The 20,784-nt window shown below is 38.3% G+C and overlaps 1 protein-coding gene across 4 annotated transcripts in view; it reads left to right on the forward strand.

The window, feature by feature from the left end:
• LOC107227214 (cytoplasmic polyadenylation element-binding protein 2) overlaps positions 1 to 20,784 on the forward strand; it is a 131,975-nt gene that overhangs the window by 30,869 nt on the left and 80,322 nt on the right. For all 4 annotated transcript variants that reach the window (XM_015668298.2, XM_046743139.1, XM_046743138.1 and 1 more), the window contains exon 3: positions 5,777 to 5,888. In XM_015668298.2, coding sequence (XP_015523784.2) covers positions 5,777 to 5,888 — 112 coding nt within the window. The remainder of the gene's footprint in view (positions 1 to 5,776; positions 5,889 to 20,784) is intronic.

A 20,784-nucleotide genomic window follows, 5' to 3' on the forward strand; every position in this document is an offset into this window, starting at 1 on the left:
TCTTTGCCTTTCTTTTCTACAGCAAGCTTCGCTCTTTGCGTCTACCTTTCACGCTTATACATTTTGTAAATATTTTTTTCCCTCCCTGATCGATCGTGAGGTGATTTTCTCTTACAGATCCGAAAGCTGTTTGTATACAAATTTTCTTTGACATTCCCTGTGTAAGAAAATGGAGAAAATATGTTTCGCACGTGCTGCTGACAACATATTATATGTATGTACGTCAGATATTGAGAGAGATTTTTCGTATATCTATACAAATGGGAAGGACGATGACCGAAAATTTTACGAAAATTCACTTTCTAGTGGTTTCGAAAGAATTTTTTTACACATCAAAAAAAGCATCAATCCCTCGCGGAAAAATTATGAGAAAAGAGACTCGGAGATCTGCGGTTTTTACTTCAGAATTTAACCTGCGCGAAGCGACTTCTCCGAGGGGTGAATGTACCCTAATTCAGCTTGCACGATCCTCGAGACTATAACGAGGGTTAATTTAATTGTTGAAATATTAATAAAAATTTAACGCTTTTATTATATATAAACTGCAACCCCACCTGTTCAGTCGGCCAAACGAGGCTGTAAAAAAAATTTATCATAACTCATTGTTGGATGGAATTTTGACGAACTTTTTATCATTCGCGAAGTGACTTAAAATGAAAGGTTGTATATAATACACGTAAACAAGTGTTTTTATACCCTCGTTGCCTTAAATTACCATATTTGCAGTCACGATTGTTACGTGTCTCATATAATTATAGCACAATCGAATTATAAATTCATCACCTTTTGTACGAGGTTACCGTTATATTTTCCCGTCGAATGTTGAGTCGAATGAACGAACGAAAGACGGCGGTAATGTCTAATCACCTAATTACAGAACACGGAAAACACTTACTCGGCCTGATATCGTCCGAAGAGAAAGGAAAGAAGGAATAAAAAAAATAAATAAATAAAATACAAAACTTCAGGGGTAGTAAAAATGACGCGAATTAGCATAATAAATTGAAAGTGATTTCTTTTGTGAAACGTTTCATTAGGGATGAAAGCAACGTACGTAAATGTTTCGTTCGCCCTAATTATACGCATTAGGCAGGCGATGCGACAGGAATTAAAGTGTAATGTCATACGATATGTAATAATTACAGGAAGCCATGCAATGAACATAAACGGCACGAGAAATTTTCATTTTCTCATCGTAACGAAATATAGGACAGTTTTCAGTAAAAAATGAAAATGAGTTTCTCAATTTGTAATAATCAAAAAATCTGTTACGCTTTCCTATTCCTTTGGATTTAGTCGGTAACTTGTATCGATATCTTCTTCTAAATATTCGCGAACAGAAAAAAATTTCATTTGTTACGGTAACTAGAAATATTCAGTAAAACAGAACTGTTTGAATATTGTTGAAATTACGAAAAACGATTATACGGAATTACGCCTAACCATTTTGCGCTACTGTCGATTCTTTTTTGCTAATTGCAATGCAACATCAGTTTGTTCGGTTTACTTTACTTTTCTAGCTAAGACTTTCCGGTAACGGCTAGAAAACTAATTTTCATTTTCTATCTAGAACTATATTTTTCGATTGTGGTTAAAAAATGAAAATAGTTAAGGACCGAGCGGTAACCGGAACTAATAATTTCTCTCACAATCAGTGCAGGATAAATTAATTTTGTCGAAACAGTCGATTGATATGCTGAGATCGATTATATGACTGAAAAAAAAAAATATAAATATTGAGCGAGAAAAACAGGCGTGAAATTAATCATACGAGTATCGATCAGCTATGATTACAAATTATTTTTATCATCTCATCTCCGTTTCTTTTTTTTTTTTTTATTTTATTTGTAACTCGAAAAAATATTCCAAGGTAAAGGTAGGCGCTTCGATATCGGAACATTCGGTTGTACCTGTTTCTGCGAGGATTGAGTGGCCGTTACGTCAGCGGGGCAGCGCGTAACTGTTTGACGAGAAACAGCCAATAACGATCGACGAGCGAGCGAGCGAGCAACTCAAGGTGGAGCCGGCGAAAAGAGGGCGCGGGGTAAGCTCGAGCCAAACGGAGCCAGGGCGAGGGTGGCCGCTGTCGACGCCCTGGTGGTGGTGGTGGTGCTGCTGCCGCTTCCTGGTTTTCCTATATTGATTTTCCACCCTGCGCCGCGCCGACCCCCGCAAGAGAGAGAGAGAGAGAGAGAGGAGGGAGGGAGGGAGGGAGGGAGGGAGGGAGAGCTTTTGCTCCTCTCCGCTACTGTGTTTCCTTTTATACGTATGCGTGATGCGTGCGGTGCTCACTTACACTCTTATGGTATTATCGTTGTGTCGTGCTTTTTCTCTCTCTCTCTCTCTCTCTCTCTCTCTCTCTCTCTCTCTCTCTCTCTCTCTCTCTCTCTCTCTCTCTGTCTCTCTTTGTGCGTGCTTAAGGCGATGCTTGTACGGTGAGTCTTTACCGACCGAGTAAAATACAACGAGGTTGAAGTTGGTAACGTTGACTTAAGGAAACATCGGGGCGGCGGGGGATTGATATTTTTCAAATTTGCAGTCACTCCGAAATTACTTAAATGTTGAAAATATTAAACAAGTATTTAACGCGTTTCAGACATCTCTGCGATTTCGAAAGTATCACGATTATTGCGAAAAGTAAAAAAGTTACAATAACGTTACTGACTTGATCCTCGTAAAATACACGTGTCACTTATTTTGACTAGCTCTAATGCGTATTTCGGCATTATTGACGTTCTCTGAAATGAGACGTTTTTTATTTATTTATTGTCGTATTTCCGTATTGTGCGTAGAACGGAGCCGTTAACGGATTTTTCTTTTTTTGCGCAGTTGAAAATTAAATTGTGTAAAAAATTTTGAAGTCATTGGGGAAATCTCGAGCTGCGGGGCAACCTTTGATTTTGTTTGTTGAATTATTTAGTTTCGTTTCCTTTCGATCTAGCCGCGGTGAGGCACCAACACTATTTGTGGTCGGGAAATTATAACACGAATTTGACCCGATTCGTGGATTCGTGTATTAATTAATTTTACGCGCAGTATACATAACAAGTTGGATAGATTTGGAATGATTATTCCGTAGGTACTATTATTTGTGTTTTGCAATTTAATAAAAATTGGACAAAATACACTGAGTTGAAAACTATAGCAATCATTGTTTTCAACTATAGAGTAAAATCAGTTTCTCATTATTTCGGATTTTTTTGTCTTAATATGAATTTTTTTTTTCTCTCAATACTAATTTATCGTCAATAGTGTTAATAAAATACTTGATATAGACCGTATAAACTTTGATATGATCATATATGTATTTCTAATTGTCGACGCGGATGAAAATCGGCTGATACGAACTGAGAGGGGAAAAAATCAGTAATTAACGAAAATAAAAGTGTTTAAAAAACAGGAGAAATAAAAAAAAAAAAAAAACGAAAAACAAATAAAAAACAAGTGATGTCGGCTCGCATGCCGGATCAATGGAGGCACGTAGGTATTATCATTGTCTATTGCGGAATAGGAAACTATGAGAATCGCATACGAGGGTCATACATTTTACACAACGCATACGAGAGACAATAAATTATTTTACGCCGAGCTGCTCCGCCGGACGTTTATAATAATGCGGGGGATTAATTCCCCGTCTAGTGCATCTTTGTATATATATATATATATATATATATATATATATATATATATATATATATATATATACATATACATACGTACATACATATATAAACAAAGGTACAGATTAAAGCGCTTTACGCTGCACGTGGCGGTTGAATCGATACCGTATAAATTTAGTGATCATCGATTATTCATTATTGCGATTCTTTAATTCATAACTTCTGTAAATAACAACGTACATTGTATAAGATTCGATGCAAATTTTATGAAATTTTTACGGCGTGTCTTGTCGACCAGGTAAATCGAGGATTTATGCGAGAGCGAGTCAAAGCATAGAATTTTGGTCGCAGCATGATAAATCCTGCCTATATATCAATTACTATCTAAGTTTGATGCATTAGGTATTCTATGGTTAATCCCGTTCGTTTCGTCCCTCTAAATTACCACGTAATCCTTTCCAATTAACAACGTGTAATTACGCGGTCTCAGGGTGCTTCTGATTCGAGATGTTCTCGAGAAATCGCACTGTAATTATTTTTTCTTTTCGTTTGCAGAAATAGAAGCCGGGGGATGGATTTGTAAAGGGACATGGATTCGAGAAAATCCCCGTGACACGTATACTTATTATAATTATAGTGTACAGAGTCACATTTTGGTCTGTAAAAGTGTTTGCGACTTGAAACCGCAGAGCCAGTGTTACCTTACCTATAATATAATTGTAGGTCACACATGCCTCCAGTCAACTCGATATCCCCCTCAACTACACATATATACGTGAAGAGTGATTCTCGAATTACGCACGGTTTATACTCAGTTCAGCTGCATGCGAATCTCTCTACGCCTCTACAGATAGAATTATCGTCTACACGTGTTTCACAATTTTCTGTAGTCCTTCGTCCTTCACTGACAGAAATTTTTAGTAACGGTTACCGCTCGGTCCTTAAATATTTTCATTTTTTATCGCAATCGAAAAATATAGTTCTAGGTAGAAAATGAAAATTAGTTTTCTAGCTGTTACCCGAAAATATGGTATCTGTTACTATTCTTTCTCATTACGATCACTGTTGCTAGATTTTCTTGCAACTGTTGCGAAAATTTAACGCTTGTGCAAGAATAAATTGACGTTAAAGCCTTGTTTAACTAAAAAAGTAGGGTATACCTCAGAAACTGATTTTGCGTTTCGATTATCAAAAAAGGATCGACGATAGCGCAAAATGGTTAGGCGTACCTCGTTTTCTGTAATACGAACGATATTCAAACAGTTTTTTAACGATGCCTGTTTTACTGAATTTTTCTAGTTACTGTAACAAATGAAATTTTTCTCAGCGTTGTATTCTCTTACCCATTCAAAGAGTGCCTGAAGTAATTTCCAGTAATTTCCAGTTCGTGGTTGCGAGGGCTGAAATTTTAAAAGCGAGATGAAAGCCCGTCTTTGCGGACGTTGCGCTTTGCATCATGACGAAAATCGCCGCAAGCTTAGAAGATTGATAAAAACGTCCGTTATATCAGCATCGTCGAATTATCTTTTTTATCCCTTAGCGATAATTTTGCCGCAGAAAATTACGTAACATTAGGGTGGTACTTAATAGGGTTGTTTTTTAATTCTTATGCTCTCAGGGGCTTGAACGCTTTCAAATTAATGAAAAAAAAAAAGATTCCGTGAAAATTTGAGCTGTATATCAACTGTAATATATCTTTTTTTTTTTCTTCGATACTTTGTGATCGAAGTATCTTGTGGAAACAACGTGGGATTTTTATTTATTTTAGCTCTTTGAAATTTTATAATTCAATGTAATGGCAAATACAATGTAGTATATTTTACGATACAGTTGTTTATTTCGTAGCTAATAACGCTTAACGGAACGATGATTTTACGTAAATCAAACGTTTTTTTTAAGAGCGTTCAATTTTCTACAAAAATTGAATTTTGTTTTCATCAATCCGTCCCTGGGATTATAAAAATTGGCAAAAAAAGAAACAACCATATTAAAGACCACCCTGACGTAACATAAGCTAAAAAATCGCGTACTTCTGATAATCCGTTGCTGTGTCCGTTATTAAATTCGAGCCAATTACTGCAAGAAGCTTGTAATTCATGCTGACGTGACCGTCGATCTGACGCGTTATTAAACACGACGGTTTAATCTTGTTTCAGGACCGAATGACGGCGAACGGAAATTCGCCCTTGGACAGCATGCGGACCCTGGAGCATTACCTCAGCGACATAATGCGCGCAGGAGCAGCCGACACCCCCGATCATCTCAAGGGTGAGTGCGTCTTGGTTATCATCCACGTGAACATTTATACATGCGACGTGTATCGCGTGTGTGATATAAATATACAAAACTGTGACGACGAGAGAAGACAAGGCTGAAGTTAGTAACGTTAAACAAAGATGTAGTTTTTTTTTTTTCTCAACGATTTACCGGCTCAATTTCGGTTCTTTCAACGATTTTTCCCAAACATTCACCGTTATAGTAACCTTACTAACTTCAATCTCGTGAAAAAACGCCAACCGGCCGTTAGATCGAAACAGGACGAAATAATATATCCTCGCTGGTATATAAACCCAATAAATCACGCGCCACGGATATAAAAGTACCTATAATATAAAACTACGTATTGGTTTATGCCTATCTACAGATTGGTTATTCCGAACACATTGACGCAACGATCATACATTACGTGTAGATGATTTTCGTTGATTTCTTTCTATGCGTTATGGATTATGTACCGTAACTCTCTAGGGAGTTGCTGAAAAAATAATAAAGTTCTGCGAACGGAAGGAGGAAATCAAACAAGCGAAAATAAATTAGCTGTTTACAGTTTTAAGTGTAAAACAAGATTGTTATTGTAATAAACATTGCGGGTTGACGTGGAAACCTCATTCATCTTTTATATCTATCGACGACTACTAGATCAGAAGGGAAGGGGGGGGGGGGGGGGGGTGGTTAATAATTTAAGAAAAAAAAACGGGTGGTTTCACCCTTTGTAACGATACATGCAATACAATACGACGCGTAGGTACGAATGGACGTTTATTATTTTACATCACAGCTTCGAGCTTCTCGAAGGTAAAGCTTTTATTCAGACTCAATTCATGGATTGACGATTATATCGAGATGAAAACGATGCATGTTTTTAATATTTATTCGTTTCCTTCGAGTCGGGAATTCTCTTCTTTTGGCAAAAACAACGTCATCTTATACGTAGTTTTTCGGCCTGCAGTTTCTCCTACGCCGACGATAAAGAAACCAAGAAAAGCTCCCTGGGAAGCACCGCTCGCACTCAACGTGCTTACGCGGAAATAACAACGTGGGAATAAAAATCAGGGATGGGGAGGTTTCCACCCACAGAATCAACCTCATAATTACTTGTACCCGTAGTTGTGCGGAGCTTTTCCAAGTTTCGGAATCTGAGATCGACTCTCAGACTTTTGTATCCACGCTGCGGAATTATCAAATTTTTTTTTTTTTCGCTGTCAAATATCTTGTTTGTGCTTTTCTTTTTTTTTGATATATCCGAAACTTGAGAATTACGTACTGGTTTTTCAATATTCTATTTTGTTTTGCTCGTTTATATTTTTACAAAGGGTGAAATCAGTCGTTTTGCACTCCTTTCCGACCTAGTACGAATGTTCCTTGTTTTGGGTGTTGGCAAATTTTTTCCACCCCATCCTCTAAATCAACATCAAATTATTGAAAAAGAGTTGCCTAAGTTTTTTTCGTATTTTTACGTCAACTCTAAGATAGTCCGTTTTGTGATCAAAGTTTCTCATGGAAAAATTATGGAGAAAAATTGTTCTTCTCGGTATATATTTCATTGTAAGAGTAATAACGTTCCAAAATATCTACAACTCCGAGGTTTTAGCGGACGTTAGTGGTACCATTTGAAAAAAAAAAATTCACATCGTCGTACCGCCAAATTTTTTTTCGACAAATTCCACTTCCTCTAAAAAAACTTTAAAAAAAGTTCGATTCCAAGGGTGTTCAATTCGTCTAAATTGTCTGGTACGATGATGTGAATTTTTTTCTCAGACATCACCACTAACGTCCGGTAAAACCTCGCGATTACAGAGTTTCCGAAAAATTGTTACCCTTGCATTAAAATACATACCGATTGTGAGGAAAATGTTTTCCTCGTGTTATTCCCATAAGAAACTTTGAGATAAAAATGTGATAAAATTAGGCAATTTTTTTTAAAAATAATTTATAGACGATTCGGGAGGGGCAGGGTGGAAAAAATTCACCAACACCCTGAACAAGGACCACCCCAGTGTGCGTATACGCGATAGATCCGCAAGCTTCCAACCCTTTCCCCCGCGTTTATTGTTGTATATCGGTGTACCAGCGAACGGTTGGTTGGTGGTCGACGGTACGGGAGGGATGCAGCAGCGGCTTTGTCCGTCAGGAACACATTGTCCGCGGTGAAACGAAGAAAATTGCTGAAACCGCAAGAAAGCACGGTTTATTATAGGTGTACAGAAAAGAATAGGAAACTCCTCAGACGCTCTCGCCTCTCTTTATATATTATTACATAGCAGATTTTTTTCTTTATTATAACCTTGCTCTTTTGTTTTTACTCCTCTTTCATTCTCCTCCTTATTCTTTTTATTTACTTATTTATTTATTTTTTATAATTCTTATTATCATACCACGAGTCATTCAGTTTAAGATAAAAATTATTATTCGGCAATATTCTTTCAAGTTCGCCGACCGGCGCCTTTATTGTACCTCGCAATTATAACGTGTATATACACACACACACACACACGTGCGCGTATACATATAACACACACTTTATATAATCGGGCGGCTTATAATATTACACTGAGTTCCGTGATTCATTCATTTCTGCAATTAAAAATAACGACTCACCTCAATTTGACCACGTATTAATGTATAATATAATTATTATCGCTAGCTCGTGTGAGTTATAACGTTATATGTATATTCGTTAGTTAGATATTCGGGTTTAACCGTCGTTTCGGAATTTTTCGATTAATCCCCCCCCCCTCCACGTCAAAAAAAAATAAATTTCGGATGATATTCGTTCAGCGATTGAAATCTTAAACGTGACATACGTACATTGAAATCTTCGATATTCTTCGATTGCTTTTTTTTTATCTCATAAACTAAAATGGACCGAAAAAATTAATTTGATGTTTGAGAACAATGTTTAAATGCTTGATGAACATACTTTTTTTGAGGTAATGGAGAAAGTTTCAAAATGACCAAAATAACGGACACCCTAATATTGGATATACGTGACATGGGAAAACTCGTTGCAGCGGAATGCTTGCGGGAATAGGATTTCATTAGTTAGAAACAATTTTCATATAATTTTTTTTTTTTTTTTTTATCTCCCATACAATTTCATAACTTTTTCTTCACTTTAATTGCATGCTTTATATTATATATACACATACACACTCTACATTTCAGAGCATAGCACGTGTTATACATATTATGTATAAGGGTGAAACAATTTGTTGAAACAATTCCTGCAGTTCCAGCCTCTGAATATCGTATTAAACACATGTTGTACAACGATTCCTAAGCCGGCTTGAATTTTCCATCGTGGTAGGCACAATTTTCATTACGTCAAGTGAAAAAAAGCAGAAACTTGATCAACAATTAAATGTCGGGTATTTTTTTTTTTTTCGTCCAATTTTATTCCCCTCGCACGACTATACGATATAATTTCACTCCCACGTATCCAAATTAACGGTACGAATATACAATATCACGTCTCAAGGTACAACTTGTGTATCACGTATCATTCGTTTTTGCACAAATTTTCCAACGTTTCGTTACATCATTATTATACCTAACATTGGGTGTATAATGACGTGTACGTATAATGTGAGGCAGCTTGCATTTATAATAATCTATTCGATCCAACTTTTTCAAATCAAATTTATTCTTCCCGAGACAAATGATATTATATACATACTGTTAATCAAAGTTAAACTCCATATGTATTATACACTGGTTATATAATATTATACTTGAATTACATCTCGAAGAGGGTTGTGGACCCCTCCCCCCACCCTTCCCCCTCTCCGTCATTCGAGCAGCTGGGGGGGTATACGATTCTCGAGTGACGGTGTAAAGTTTCTTTCAACGAATTTCGCGATCTGATTTGTTGCGGAGTGAAGAAGAAGAAGAAGAAAATAAAATAAGAGAAAAAAAAAATTAAGCACAGAAACCGCCTCTATCGAAAATTCAACACCGCGTGGCGACAAGTACCGCGGATTGATTTCAATTCTCGAATAAAGGAAAAAAAGAAAGAAAGAAAGGAACGAAGGTGGTAGTGACGATGACGATGACGACGACGTGATGGTGAAGATGAAGAAACGCGCCTTTTCAGCATCTCCTTTATGCTTCGGGCCGTCTGTCAAGCCTTGAGCACGAACCTCCGTCCTCCTCATCTTCCTCCTCCTCCTCATCCTCATCCTCTTTCCCGAGGTTCTTCGTCGACGGTGTATTTTCCGAGACTTTTGACCTAGTATAAGCTCCGCGACAAGTGTCGTCCCTTTCCGACACTTCTCTGGCAAGATGGCCGCAGTGGAAACTTCCCTCGAAACCGTTCCCGGCACCCTCCGTCCACTCACCGATGTATACCTATGTATGCAATATAGGTACAAGCCCTTCTCACAATGCTTTCGAAGAGCTTTTTGTTCTCGCGAATGTAAAGACTCTTCGGTATTGTGTATACCTTTATTATATACCGTTGTACAACTCCTCGTGCAGCCCCGAATATCCTTCCCCAAAGCTATAATGTGCGCGGGATTTTTGACGACCGGAAGTGGACAGGTGGTCGAGCCTGATGTCATCTCGTTACGATTTTATCCAAGCACAAATCTCGTTTCTCAATTATTTCAAGCTCATGGTCAACGAATTTGTCGCTCTGAGTCTTTCAACCTCAAACAACGCCAAAGCTTTTTCGTATTATACTATTATACGAACTTTAACCCTCATTTCCAATTCAGCGAGTTCTAAAACGAGATGAATTGTTATTATACGAGTACTTTGTACAAAAGTTTCATACGAATATCTGTAGATGTGGTAAAGTGAAATACTTTCATGCTTTTCCTGACGGCTATGCAGTATTTCAAACCGTCAAGTTAATATATGGGAACGTTAAATGTTCAGGTTATTCCTTTTTCTTTTGAAAATTGTGGTACACGCGTGTTTCAGAAGCTCCGATTCCCTGAGCCGAATCCTTACTCAACATTCGAAACGTTGACGGTGATTTCAGGTGGGGTTCTATGCCTGTGCAGGATCAAAAACTCGTTACTTCGAATTTCATTTCTGCAGTTACACAGTTGCTCGAATATCTTCGTCCTTTTCGGAGTTCTTTTTTTTAAAAACCTGCATAACTTCGACGACCCCAATCCTTAGATTCCCGCACCTTTGATGCATCGCTTCGTATCCGGTTCCGCGTTCCTATCCGAGGATCAAAAACTCACATCCCTCTAACGATTCCTAGCGATTAGACTAAGAATATTATTATCATTATAAATATTAGTCTTATTATTATAAATAACTCCTGAGTATAGAATTACAGATTAATCTTGTTTCATCTGTTTCAAATTATACCTAAATTCTTCAAAGACAGACGTACTCAGATGTATCTCAAAGGCATTCAAAATCGTCGCGTTACTTCCTCGTTGGTATTGAAGAATTTGATTTCCTTTATTTTCGTAAAAAAAATATTCAATCAAGTTCGAATATCGGTATCGAAAGGATTTCCGTTTACGTACATATTATACCGATATCGGTATTGTTTCATACCTTGTTAAAAAATGTCAAATTGTTTTCGGCAAATTATCCTTGTTCCTGAATTTATATTTTTATACCTCTCGGTGCAGACGCAGCATCGCGGTTGACGGATACTGTACGTGTCACAGCTGTTGTATTACCGGGAGATACGCGTCTACCATCCTCTGAATTATTCGTCACTGCGCCATGTTTTTCGAAATTACTTTCGTACCAACTATACCTGTACTACTACGTGTATATAACGTATTGTTCCCACGTTTTCTTTGTCACTTGCCTTCCCGACTCCACTGGTGTTCCTCGATGCGACTCCACGAATGCATTATGCACCTGCCGCCTCCCACGCACAACAACAACAACCGCGACAAGCACAGGGGTAAATTTTTCTTTCTCACACCCACGTCTGCAGCAGAGAGATTTTTCAACGATTTTCACCTCACCCGTTTACACACGTACTTGTACGTATACCTGCAGTTTGAAGAAGATTATTTCCTCTCCTCTCCCCCCTCCCCATCTCTCTCAGTCTCTTTCACTTTCTCCGCATATTCTACCGGGGAGATTAAAAGAAGTGAATAATGATAATAAAAATTGAAGATTGCAAGCGACGTTTCGCGTAATGAAAAATTTTACAAAAATCTGTCTTTTAACGCCGAGGAGAAAACCAAGAAAGACAGAGAGAGAGAGAGAGAGAAAAATAAAATAATCTTACCAGCTTTCGAGGTCCAAAAGCTGCGGGCGTTCGGGGTGGTTTACGAACACGATCGAAGCGGCCGAGGATAGCCGAGAGAAGACGAGGAAAGCCGAGAATCATCGGGTTCTTTCTGAATCGCATCGTGCGAGAGATTCGAGCGACACTTTTTATTGTAACTACAGGGAGAAAAATTTCGAGTTTGATTTTTTTGCTATTTTTATGGCGAAAAACGGCGATGCAAACGGAGGTTGTTTTAGAATGGAATTATGGGAAGCTTTATCGCGCCGGTTTCGCATCCTTTGAAACTAGGCGATGTACTCGTCGTCATTCCGCTAATTGGACCCCTGCGGCGATCGCGATTAATCCCGTTCCGCATTTACCTAAACGCACACACAGCAGGCGTGCCAACATATGTGCAAAAACACGCACTCACGTTTGTAATCATATTATCTCTCTAATCGCAAGTTTAACACGGTTTCGCTTCTCTGTGTACTCCTTGTCGTCCTTCTAATTCTGCAGGGTTCGTTTAATGCAAATCTTGGAAAGTTTTGGAAATTTTCAGGAATACGAAAGTCTGCAGGTGCTTAGAGGGTGGCTACACACCGGGAAAACCTTGAAATGTCAGGGTATTTAAAAAGGGTCGTGGAAAACTTGGAATTTTCAAGAGATTTCTAGTTTGGTCATGGAAAGAACTGAAAATGTCAGTTTTCTGTCGTGGGAATTAGAAATGATTTTTTCAGGTAACTAGGTTACGTTTTTTTCTTCGAGAAAACAAATTGGCTTAAACTGACTTTTTTTTTTTAAATACTTTACAGTTTTTATTCAATTCGAATTGAATTTTAATCGAATACAGAGTCAATAAGCTGAACCATTTAGGTTTGAGTAACTTACTAGAACTGGGAAAATGTCAGGGAAAAAACCCGGAAACGTAATGGAATTTTTTTCCCAAAAATTTGTGTGCGGCCACCCTGTATTTAATATTCTACCGATCGCTTGGTTACTCATCTTGACATTCTTACGGATCTTGAATCGATTTCAAAGTTACAGATATGTAACTGAGAAGTTTAAAAACGGAGCACTTTTTAACCCTTTGAAGTCACAGTTGGATGCTTATCGTCTCTCCTAAAAAATTACCGTGTTCTAGTCTCACCAAAGTTTATTCACAACTTCAAATGATCTTTGTTACTTCGTACAACACCAAAATACCCTCGAGTAACAAGTTTTGTCCACAATCATCGAAATTCGATAGTTTTTTTGATTTTAAATCCGGCATATCGTGTTCAAAAATGATCAAATTTGGATTTCAGATTCGTAATCAGCGACCCAAAAAAATCCCCGACTAAGATAATTCGTGCAAAAATATTGACTCGAAAATGTGTGACCGAAAGGTTTGACCTGTAAGATATTTTCGAACTTTTGGTACATAAAACTATGTTTTTACAGCACAGAGCGTGCTTTTTTCTGTTTCTTTTTCTTTACCACACGGTCAGAATCAATTCTCGATCACGCAACGTAAGGCTCGCACCGTTAAATGCACGTATATTCAGCACGTAAGCTTAAAGCACAACCGTTGATATCTATGTAGGTGAACCCGTGAAGCTCGGCACTCTTGTTTGCAGGAAAGGCAGGGCTGCTTCCCTCTGGCGTGTTACTCCAGCACCACCCTCGGAGTCGATATACTTCCGCACCCCCGACCATGGCGGCGCCTTCGACAAGCCGTTAGTTTTTGGTCTCTCGTGTTTTCCTTACAATTTCACGATTAAAAGCGATCCGTTTTTCCTATCGATCGTTTTACTTTTCTTATTTTTTTATTTACTTGATTTATTTTTTTTCTCATCATTTCTTCGTCTATTACCCATCCAGGTAGAATTTCGCGTTGCATTATGAAACGGAGGAATCGGTCGAGCGAGGCTCGCTTCTTTATCTGAAATCGTGATCCGATTGCCTTCGATCCCTAATGACGTTTAAAAAATTGCTCGCAACGATCCTGCTTGTACAAATTAATCCAGGCACGACAAACGAGGGAGGAAATAGAACCGGAATTGAAACTTTTTCTACGTCAAGCTAGTAAATTTTTAGTTCGTTGAACCGTGTCCGATTAAGGTGAAAAGGAAAGTGTTTGATACGTCGATACGGCCTGGGTGCACGTACAGCGAATGCATAATGTATCACACGGGCGTTTGTAACTTTGTCAGGCACATATTAGTAGTACGGGTAAACGGTACGGGCGGACAATCGAGACGCACAGCCTGAAAACGGCTCCGCGACTCTCTCCGCGTCTTCGACCTTTCTTGGTCGTGTCTCGTTCGATCCTTGGTTATAAAATTACCGTCAAATAAATTTCTGGAAAATAAGAGGGTCGATAATTGAGTCTAAACGTGCGTCGGTAACTGGCACACTTTACCCCAATTGAAAGCTGGATCCTCATTTTTAGTTAATTAATCAAATGCAAAAGTGGACGTAGGTATCGACGAATTGACGGATTCGTGGATGGAGGTTGAGGTGTGATATTTACTCTCCGATTAGCTTCACGCCTTGCGCGTGAAGTTGCGTTGGTACGTATTCGTACGTTTGGGCACACGGAGGAGTTGCACATGACAAATGTCGTATTGTTTGAAACAATTTCCAGTGTTAAATATACAGTACCCAATTCCCGAGTCCTCGCATTTCTGCATTGCATGCATCAGAAACGAACCGTCGTCCGAAAATTGTCACGGGTATGAAGTTTGTTTGACATTTTTTTTTTTTTTTAAACGCGTTTACGCATACGCAATTCGTATAGCTTGGATTTTCGAACGCGCATCGAACACAAAATTTGACTGCGATATATTTGTAGGTACTTTTCGCAGTTTACTCGCGGATCATGAAACTGTCAAAGTATCCGCATGCGTGAAGATTAGTTGAGAAAAATCAATCGCGGAATCAAAGAAACGAGTCTGCAAGATTTAGAATAAATTTTAATGTCTACGCTTTGAAAACAAGCCAACGATTTTTTTTCAACAACGCTCACTGCCTGCATTATGCAACTACTTACCATACACCTTCTACATACATACATACATACGTAATAAAGGCGAGCAGCGCAGCAACAGCAGCAGATGCGGACAGACACGTGGCTGCCGTGTAAAGTACACACACGCATACGTACATACGCTGTATGCGGAGGATAATATGTACAGCATAATATAACGTGCCTGCACGTGAGACATAGATTGGCGTATATGGTATACCCTGCACATAAATAAATAATAAAACGCGTGTTCGTACCAAAAGGGTAGATGGGTATCGCACACTTTCACTAACACTCGGAAAATTTGTCGCAGAGTCGAACACCGCCTGTTAGAAACAACACGAACACACATATGGGGAATTCCATACGAACCCAACCAACGTTGGACCCTGAACCATTTTTGATTTTGGTTCAAATATTTTTTTGCGATTTTCTCAACTCTCGGACAGTATCCTGAATTTTTTCAGATTTTCCATAGAACCGGGGAATTGTTTATAAATATTCAGAGTGATTTTGACAAGGACCTTTTTCAAAATTCTTAAAACCTGGATTTTCTTTTACAAACATTTCAAGATCGGCCTGTTATGGGCCAATTTTTTTCTGTTTAAAGAAAAAATTTTCACCAACTAGAACATTATTCAAACGGTTTGTAAAATCCCAAAAAATTCTTCATCTTTTATTTTTTACTTAAAAGATTTTTAGACTGGTTTCATTATGAAGTTGATGAAAAAAGTTGAATGTTACAAAAAATAGACTATAATTGCTCCGTAATGGAACTGGGCTAGCATTGTTTTGAGAATTTTTTGGTTATTTTCATACCGTTCAAACAATGTTTCAGTTTACGAAAAATATGAAAGTGCTGAAAAAAAGTGCTTGGAAAAAATTCGTTCGTTATGGGCCCGGTCTTGAAATGTTTGGAATGAAAAATACAGCGTCTGAGAATTTCTTAAGAATTTTAAAAAACGTCCTTATCAAAATCACTCTCAAAATTATTTGTAAATAATCAAAGAGTTGCATAAAAAATGTGGAAAAATTCAGGGTAGTGTTTCAGAGTTTGGATAGTTGCAGAAATTTCTTTCAAACACAATGAGAAATTCCCCGTGCTTTAACCGTTGTTTACTTTATAAGTCGGTTTGTAAGTTCTACCTTTCGGAGCGTCAATTTCAACAATCTTGACGGTACCGTCGATGCCCAAATGTGTCGTTGCGTGTAATAATTATACGCATTTAATCGTGATTGACGGACTCACCGGCAAAGCCACTTCGCGCAAGTGATCCCGAACGAACATCGTGCGCACCACGCAATTGTTAGCTGTCGAAATTCAACTACGGTGAACGGCGTTGCGTCGAATCGTCTAGGATTTATCGCTTTGTCGCGAACCGCGGTTTTATTTCACTATTTTTAAGCGAGATTTCACCGCGACTCGCGAGTGAAATTACGTTATGAAGTTGGTGTTGATATTCACCTACCTACCTACAATATATACAATATGTAATACGATTGATGAATGAGAATCGTGCAGATTATATTTATCGTAAAGGAAACTGTAGTCGTGAAGTTATGCAAGTTCGATGTTTTGGGGCTGCGTTTTTTTTTTTTTTCTTATTTTGTATCTTTTCTTTCGACTCTCCTCAAGTGTCAATTAAGTACCAAAAATTCGTGTATGCCGGTTGATTTTGTGAACAAATAAAAAATGAGAAAAAAAAAATAAAAAAATAAAAAAACAACAGTCGAAGCAAAAAGTTTTCTTCGAGTAGATATTTGCAAGCCTCTCGACTCTCTAGGTGTGATAATATTTTGACAACCAGTTTGAGAACTGGGTTAATACGCTTTCCAGTTTCATTGGACGTGAAATCAAGTCGAATGTACTTAACAGTGTGCGCACTCAGAATCCGTGTATAAGAAAATACACAAGCATCGTTATTATCTCAGGAAATATTCGGAGTCTGGATGCTGTTGAGAGATTTAATTCGTGCCGCGGGTTTATTTTGTTAGGTGAGTTGAATATCTGGTGGATTGTCACAGTCTAGTCGTAAGGTTAAAACGCGGATAATCCGTGCGATGTTAAGATCGTCTACTTGAGGGTGAGTTTCGTGTCGTATCTAAGGTGAATAAAACAGGGTATTCAAACGGCCTCACGGAAAACCTGGAATTGTCGGAGGATTTTTTATTTGGTCGCGGTAATAGCTGAAAATATCAGTTTTCTGTCATGGGAATTAGAAATGATTTTTTGAAGTAACAAGCTTACTTTTTTTCGTCGAGAAAACAAATTGGCTTAAACTGACGTTTTTTTTTTTTCATACAATTCAGTTTTTATTCAATTCAATTTAATAAGCTGAACGATTCAGGTTTTAGTAACTTACTAGAACTGGGAAAGTCTAAGGAAAAACTAGGTCTCAGGATTTAAGCTCTCGGCTGATGTTGCAACGATTTTACTTTGCGCGAATTGGTTTAACGAAGAAGAAGACGACGAGAAATTTCGGCTATTTAATCCCCTTTTTATTACCATCGTTCTATTCTTTTCTACCCGTGCATATTTAGCCCAGCCGCAGCTTTACAACTGCCAAACAACACAGGCGGTTAATTTGCCGGGGATTAGACCTCAGCCGGGAGAAAAAGAAGAAGAAGAAAATGCGAAAAAAAAAATGTATACACATTGTATATATATATATATATATATATTTCAGCTCGCAATTCCGTTTTGTAACGTGTTTCTCTCTTATTCTTTTTACTTTCATGGCTGCAGCATGTCACCCGTCAAATTAGCACCAACGGAGTTCGGATAATCCCGCAAACCCGTCGCGGCCATATTTGATTTGAAATATTTGTTCCCGAGAGCACCGGAGAGCTTTGAAACATACGTGACCCGAAAATCAGGGAATTTTTGAGCTCTGAGAAAACTCGGGGAAATATTGGAAAGATATTTCTGTTTTGTTTGTAAAAATGATTTCACTCTTATTAATGACAATTATCGAAAAATTAAATGTTAATTTGTTTGATTCGTTTGTAGAACGAATAATTTTTCCATTTTCACATCGATGCAACGTTTCATTACACCGTTCCCCGCAAGTTATCTTGAAGTTAACTTTTACGCGACTATTTCTGAAGCATTGTACAAGTAGGCCGTATTTAAATTAATTGCGATAAAAATGGCAGGGAATTATGAGGAAATGAGGGGGTGGGTAGGAAGGTTGAAGTTCCGAAAGCTCCTAATTCCGAATTATTTGGCGGCGAAACTTGTAGTAAAGAAACGAAACTTTGAAGAAACGACAAAGTTTCGAGATTCTAAAAATTGAAATTTCCTAAAACTACGAATATACTCACACGGTGTAGGTAACTTTTCAAATTCGTAATTTCAATCCCGCCCCGAAACGGTCTCTGAAAATCAGGGAAATCCCAAGGAATATCGCCGTTACATTTACCCACATAAATATCGATCAGGTGTGACGAGTCGTCCGTAGAATTCCTTCGGCTGCAGCCTCGTCGAATCGCAGATCACGCGGTGAATCCTCGCAATGCACGCGCACGCACACTCGATAATTACCCCGCCGATTCTCACCCGCATCGGCATGCCCGAGCCTCGGTTGTGTAAGAACAGCCATAAGATCCCCGGTAACGGAGATAAAATTATCGTCTTCAACCCGCGTTACGTGTCGCTTATAGGCATTGTAACAACCGAGTTGCGAAATTTACGCAAATTGCAGAAGAGTGGCGCGACCTTTTTACCATGTTTCTTAGCGTTACAGCTGCAACAACGTCGCGTTGCGCCAGGCAAATCGGTGTGTGTCGAACTAATTTTAACCGATCGTAATTACATTGCCGCACAACTCGCTCACCTGTGTGCTTTTCCTCTTCGTACCGTTCAAATACGACAGTAACGCCTAGCCTCCGTAGTTTTCTCCAAATCACACGCAGTTGCACCGCCGTGCAGGTTTGCTTTTCTCTTAACACGTTCGATTGTTCTGCACGCATGCCACCCGAAGTATAAATGTTGTACACGTGTGTATAAATGTAATTAACACTCGAAACTCGATTGGCGAGTACGAATTATCGTTCCATGTACCGCGAATAATTTTCACCCGACGTTTACAAAATTTCAACAGTCGGCAAGTGTACCGTTCTCATCGTTGCGTGTGAGTACTTTTTCATTTTTTATTTTTCAATTCTTCTCCCTGCCTCGTGTTCGTTTCCGTAGATTAAATGCGAATGGATAAAAAAATGAATAAGTAAAAAATTGGGGTAAAAAAGCTACGACTCGCGTCATTAGCCGCCGTTCGTCACACGAGAACGTGAACCAGTCACCTGCCAATCCGGATTCTCCTGCAGCATCGCATCAATCAACCGTCCGTCGATGACTTATCTAGAATTAATCCTTCCCCCCCCCCCTTTTTTGTTCATTTTTGTTCACCAAATTCGATATACGCGAAAAATGTATTCTTATCTTACGCGGGTACGTTACAATCTGAATCGTCGTGACGGTTGAGTGTAAAAATGTATCATTCGACGCGAAGTTGGAAGTTAAGTAAGCCTTGACGTAACGAAATATTGGGAAAAATCATTACCTTGCACTTTTAGAATGACTTTTAAGTAGTTTAATAATCGAAATATAAGAATTCGCTTGCTTTATTGTACGGTTTAACGAATCGGAGACAATCGTAAAATTGAGAAATATCGCCATGTTTTTCAAACCGAAACGATTTCGCCATTCGCGAGAGGTTTGCGAAAGTGGAGGAGAAAAAAATGTCGAACAAAAAATTATTTACAACGGTAACGTTGAAAAGAGAAGCACTGCGATACTCCTTGTTGCATCGACCGTGCGCTAGTCAATATCAATAGGTAATTTTCTGTAAATTTGCTAATAAAATTCTTGGATACTCAAATTATCAATTAAGATCTTGTATACGTGCATACGTGTTGCAATAGTCCGATAGGCCAATAATATGTATATACACATGACACGTGTCATGGTGAAGACAAAATTTCACTCGTAAACTTTCACAGTTACCTAGCAATAAAACATGTCTTTTTTTTTTTTTTTACTTAATTTCAGTTTTTTCCCTCGTTTTACTTGCCTGGAATTTCGCTCCAATCGCGTTCTTTCGAATTACCTGTAAGATTCCTTTTTTATACATAGTATATTTGTAGGTTTAGGTGGATGTAATGATTGCGATGCCTGGCCGTATTCCGTCAAACACGATTGCCGATCTGCGGGTCGTCTCTGCGTTTATTAGATTATTTATTCATCGATTCCATCGGCGACGCCAAGTGACGGGGGGGACGGAGCAACGGTCACAAATACATCCGGAGCGTCCCAATTCACAGTCGACGGTTATTACAAGTGAAACGCACGCGAGCCGTAAAAACAATTGATAATAATAATAATAATGGCGAGTTAAAAAAAAAAAAAAACGGAAACAACACCTCGTCGAATAGTGTTGCATAAAAGTGTTGTGCAAGCTCGAAATATTAGCTACCTTGTACCAGAATTTTAGATTTCTAACCGGAAATAGAAATATGTTTCTAAACAATGTTCGTTTGAAAAGTTTCCATGACTTTGATTTAAAGAGGTGTTTTTTTTTTGTATCAGGTGAGCAGAAATTCGATAAACGATATTTGTTATTCTGATTACGAGATGTTATCGAACGGATTGAATTTATCAAATTTTTATTTTACTTGCA

Source organism: Neodiprion lecontei, chromosome 6, assembly GCF_021901455.1.
Source record: "Neodiprion lecontei isolate iyNeoLeco1 chromosome 6, iyNeoLeco1.1, whole genome shotgun sequence".
Classification (NCBI taxonomy): Eukaryota; Metazoa; Arthropoda; class Insecta; order Hymenoptera; family Diprionidae; genus Neodiprion; species Neodiprion lecontei.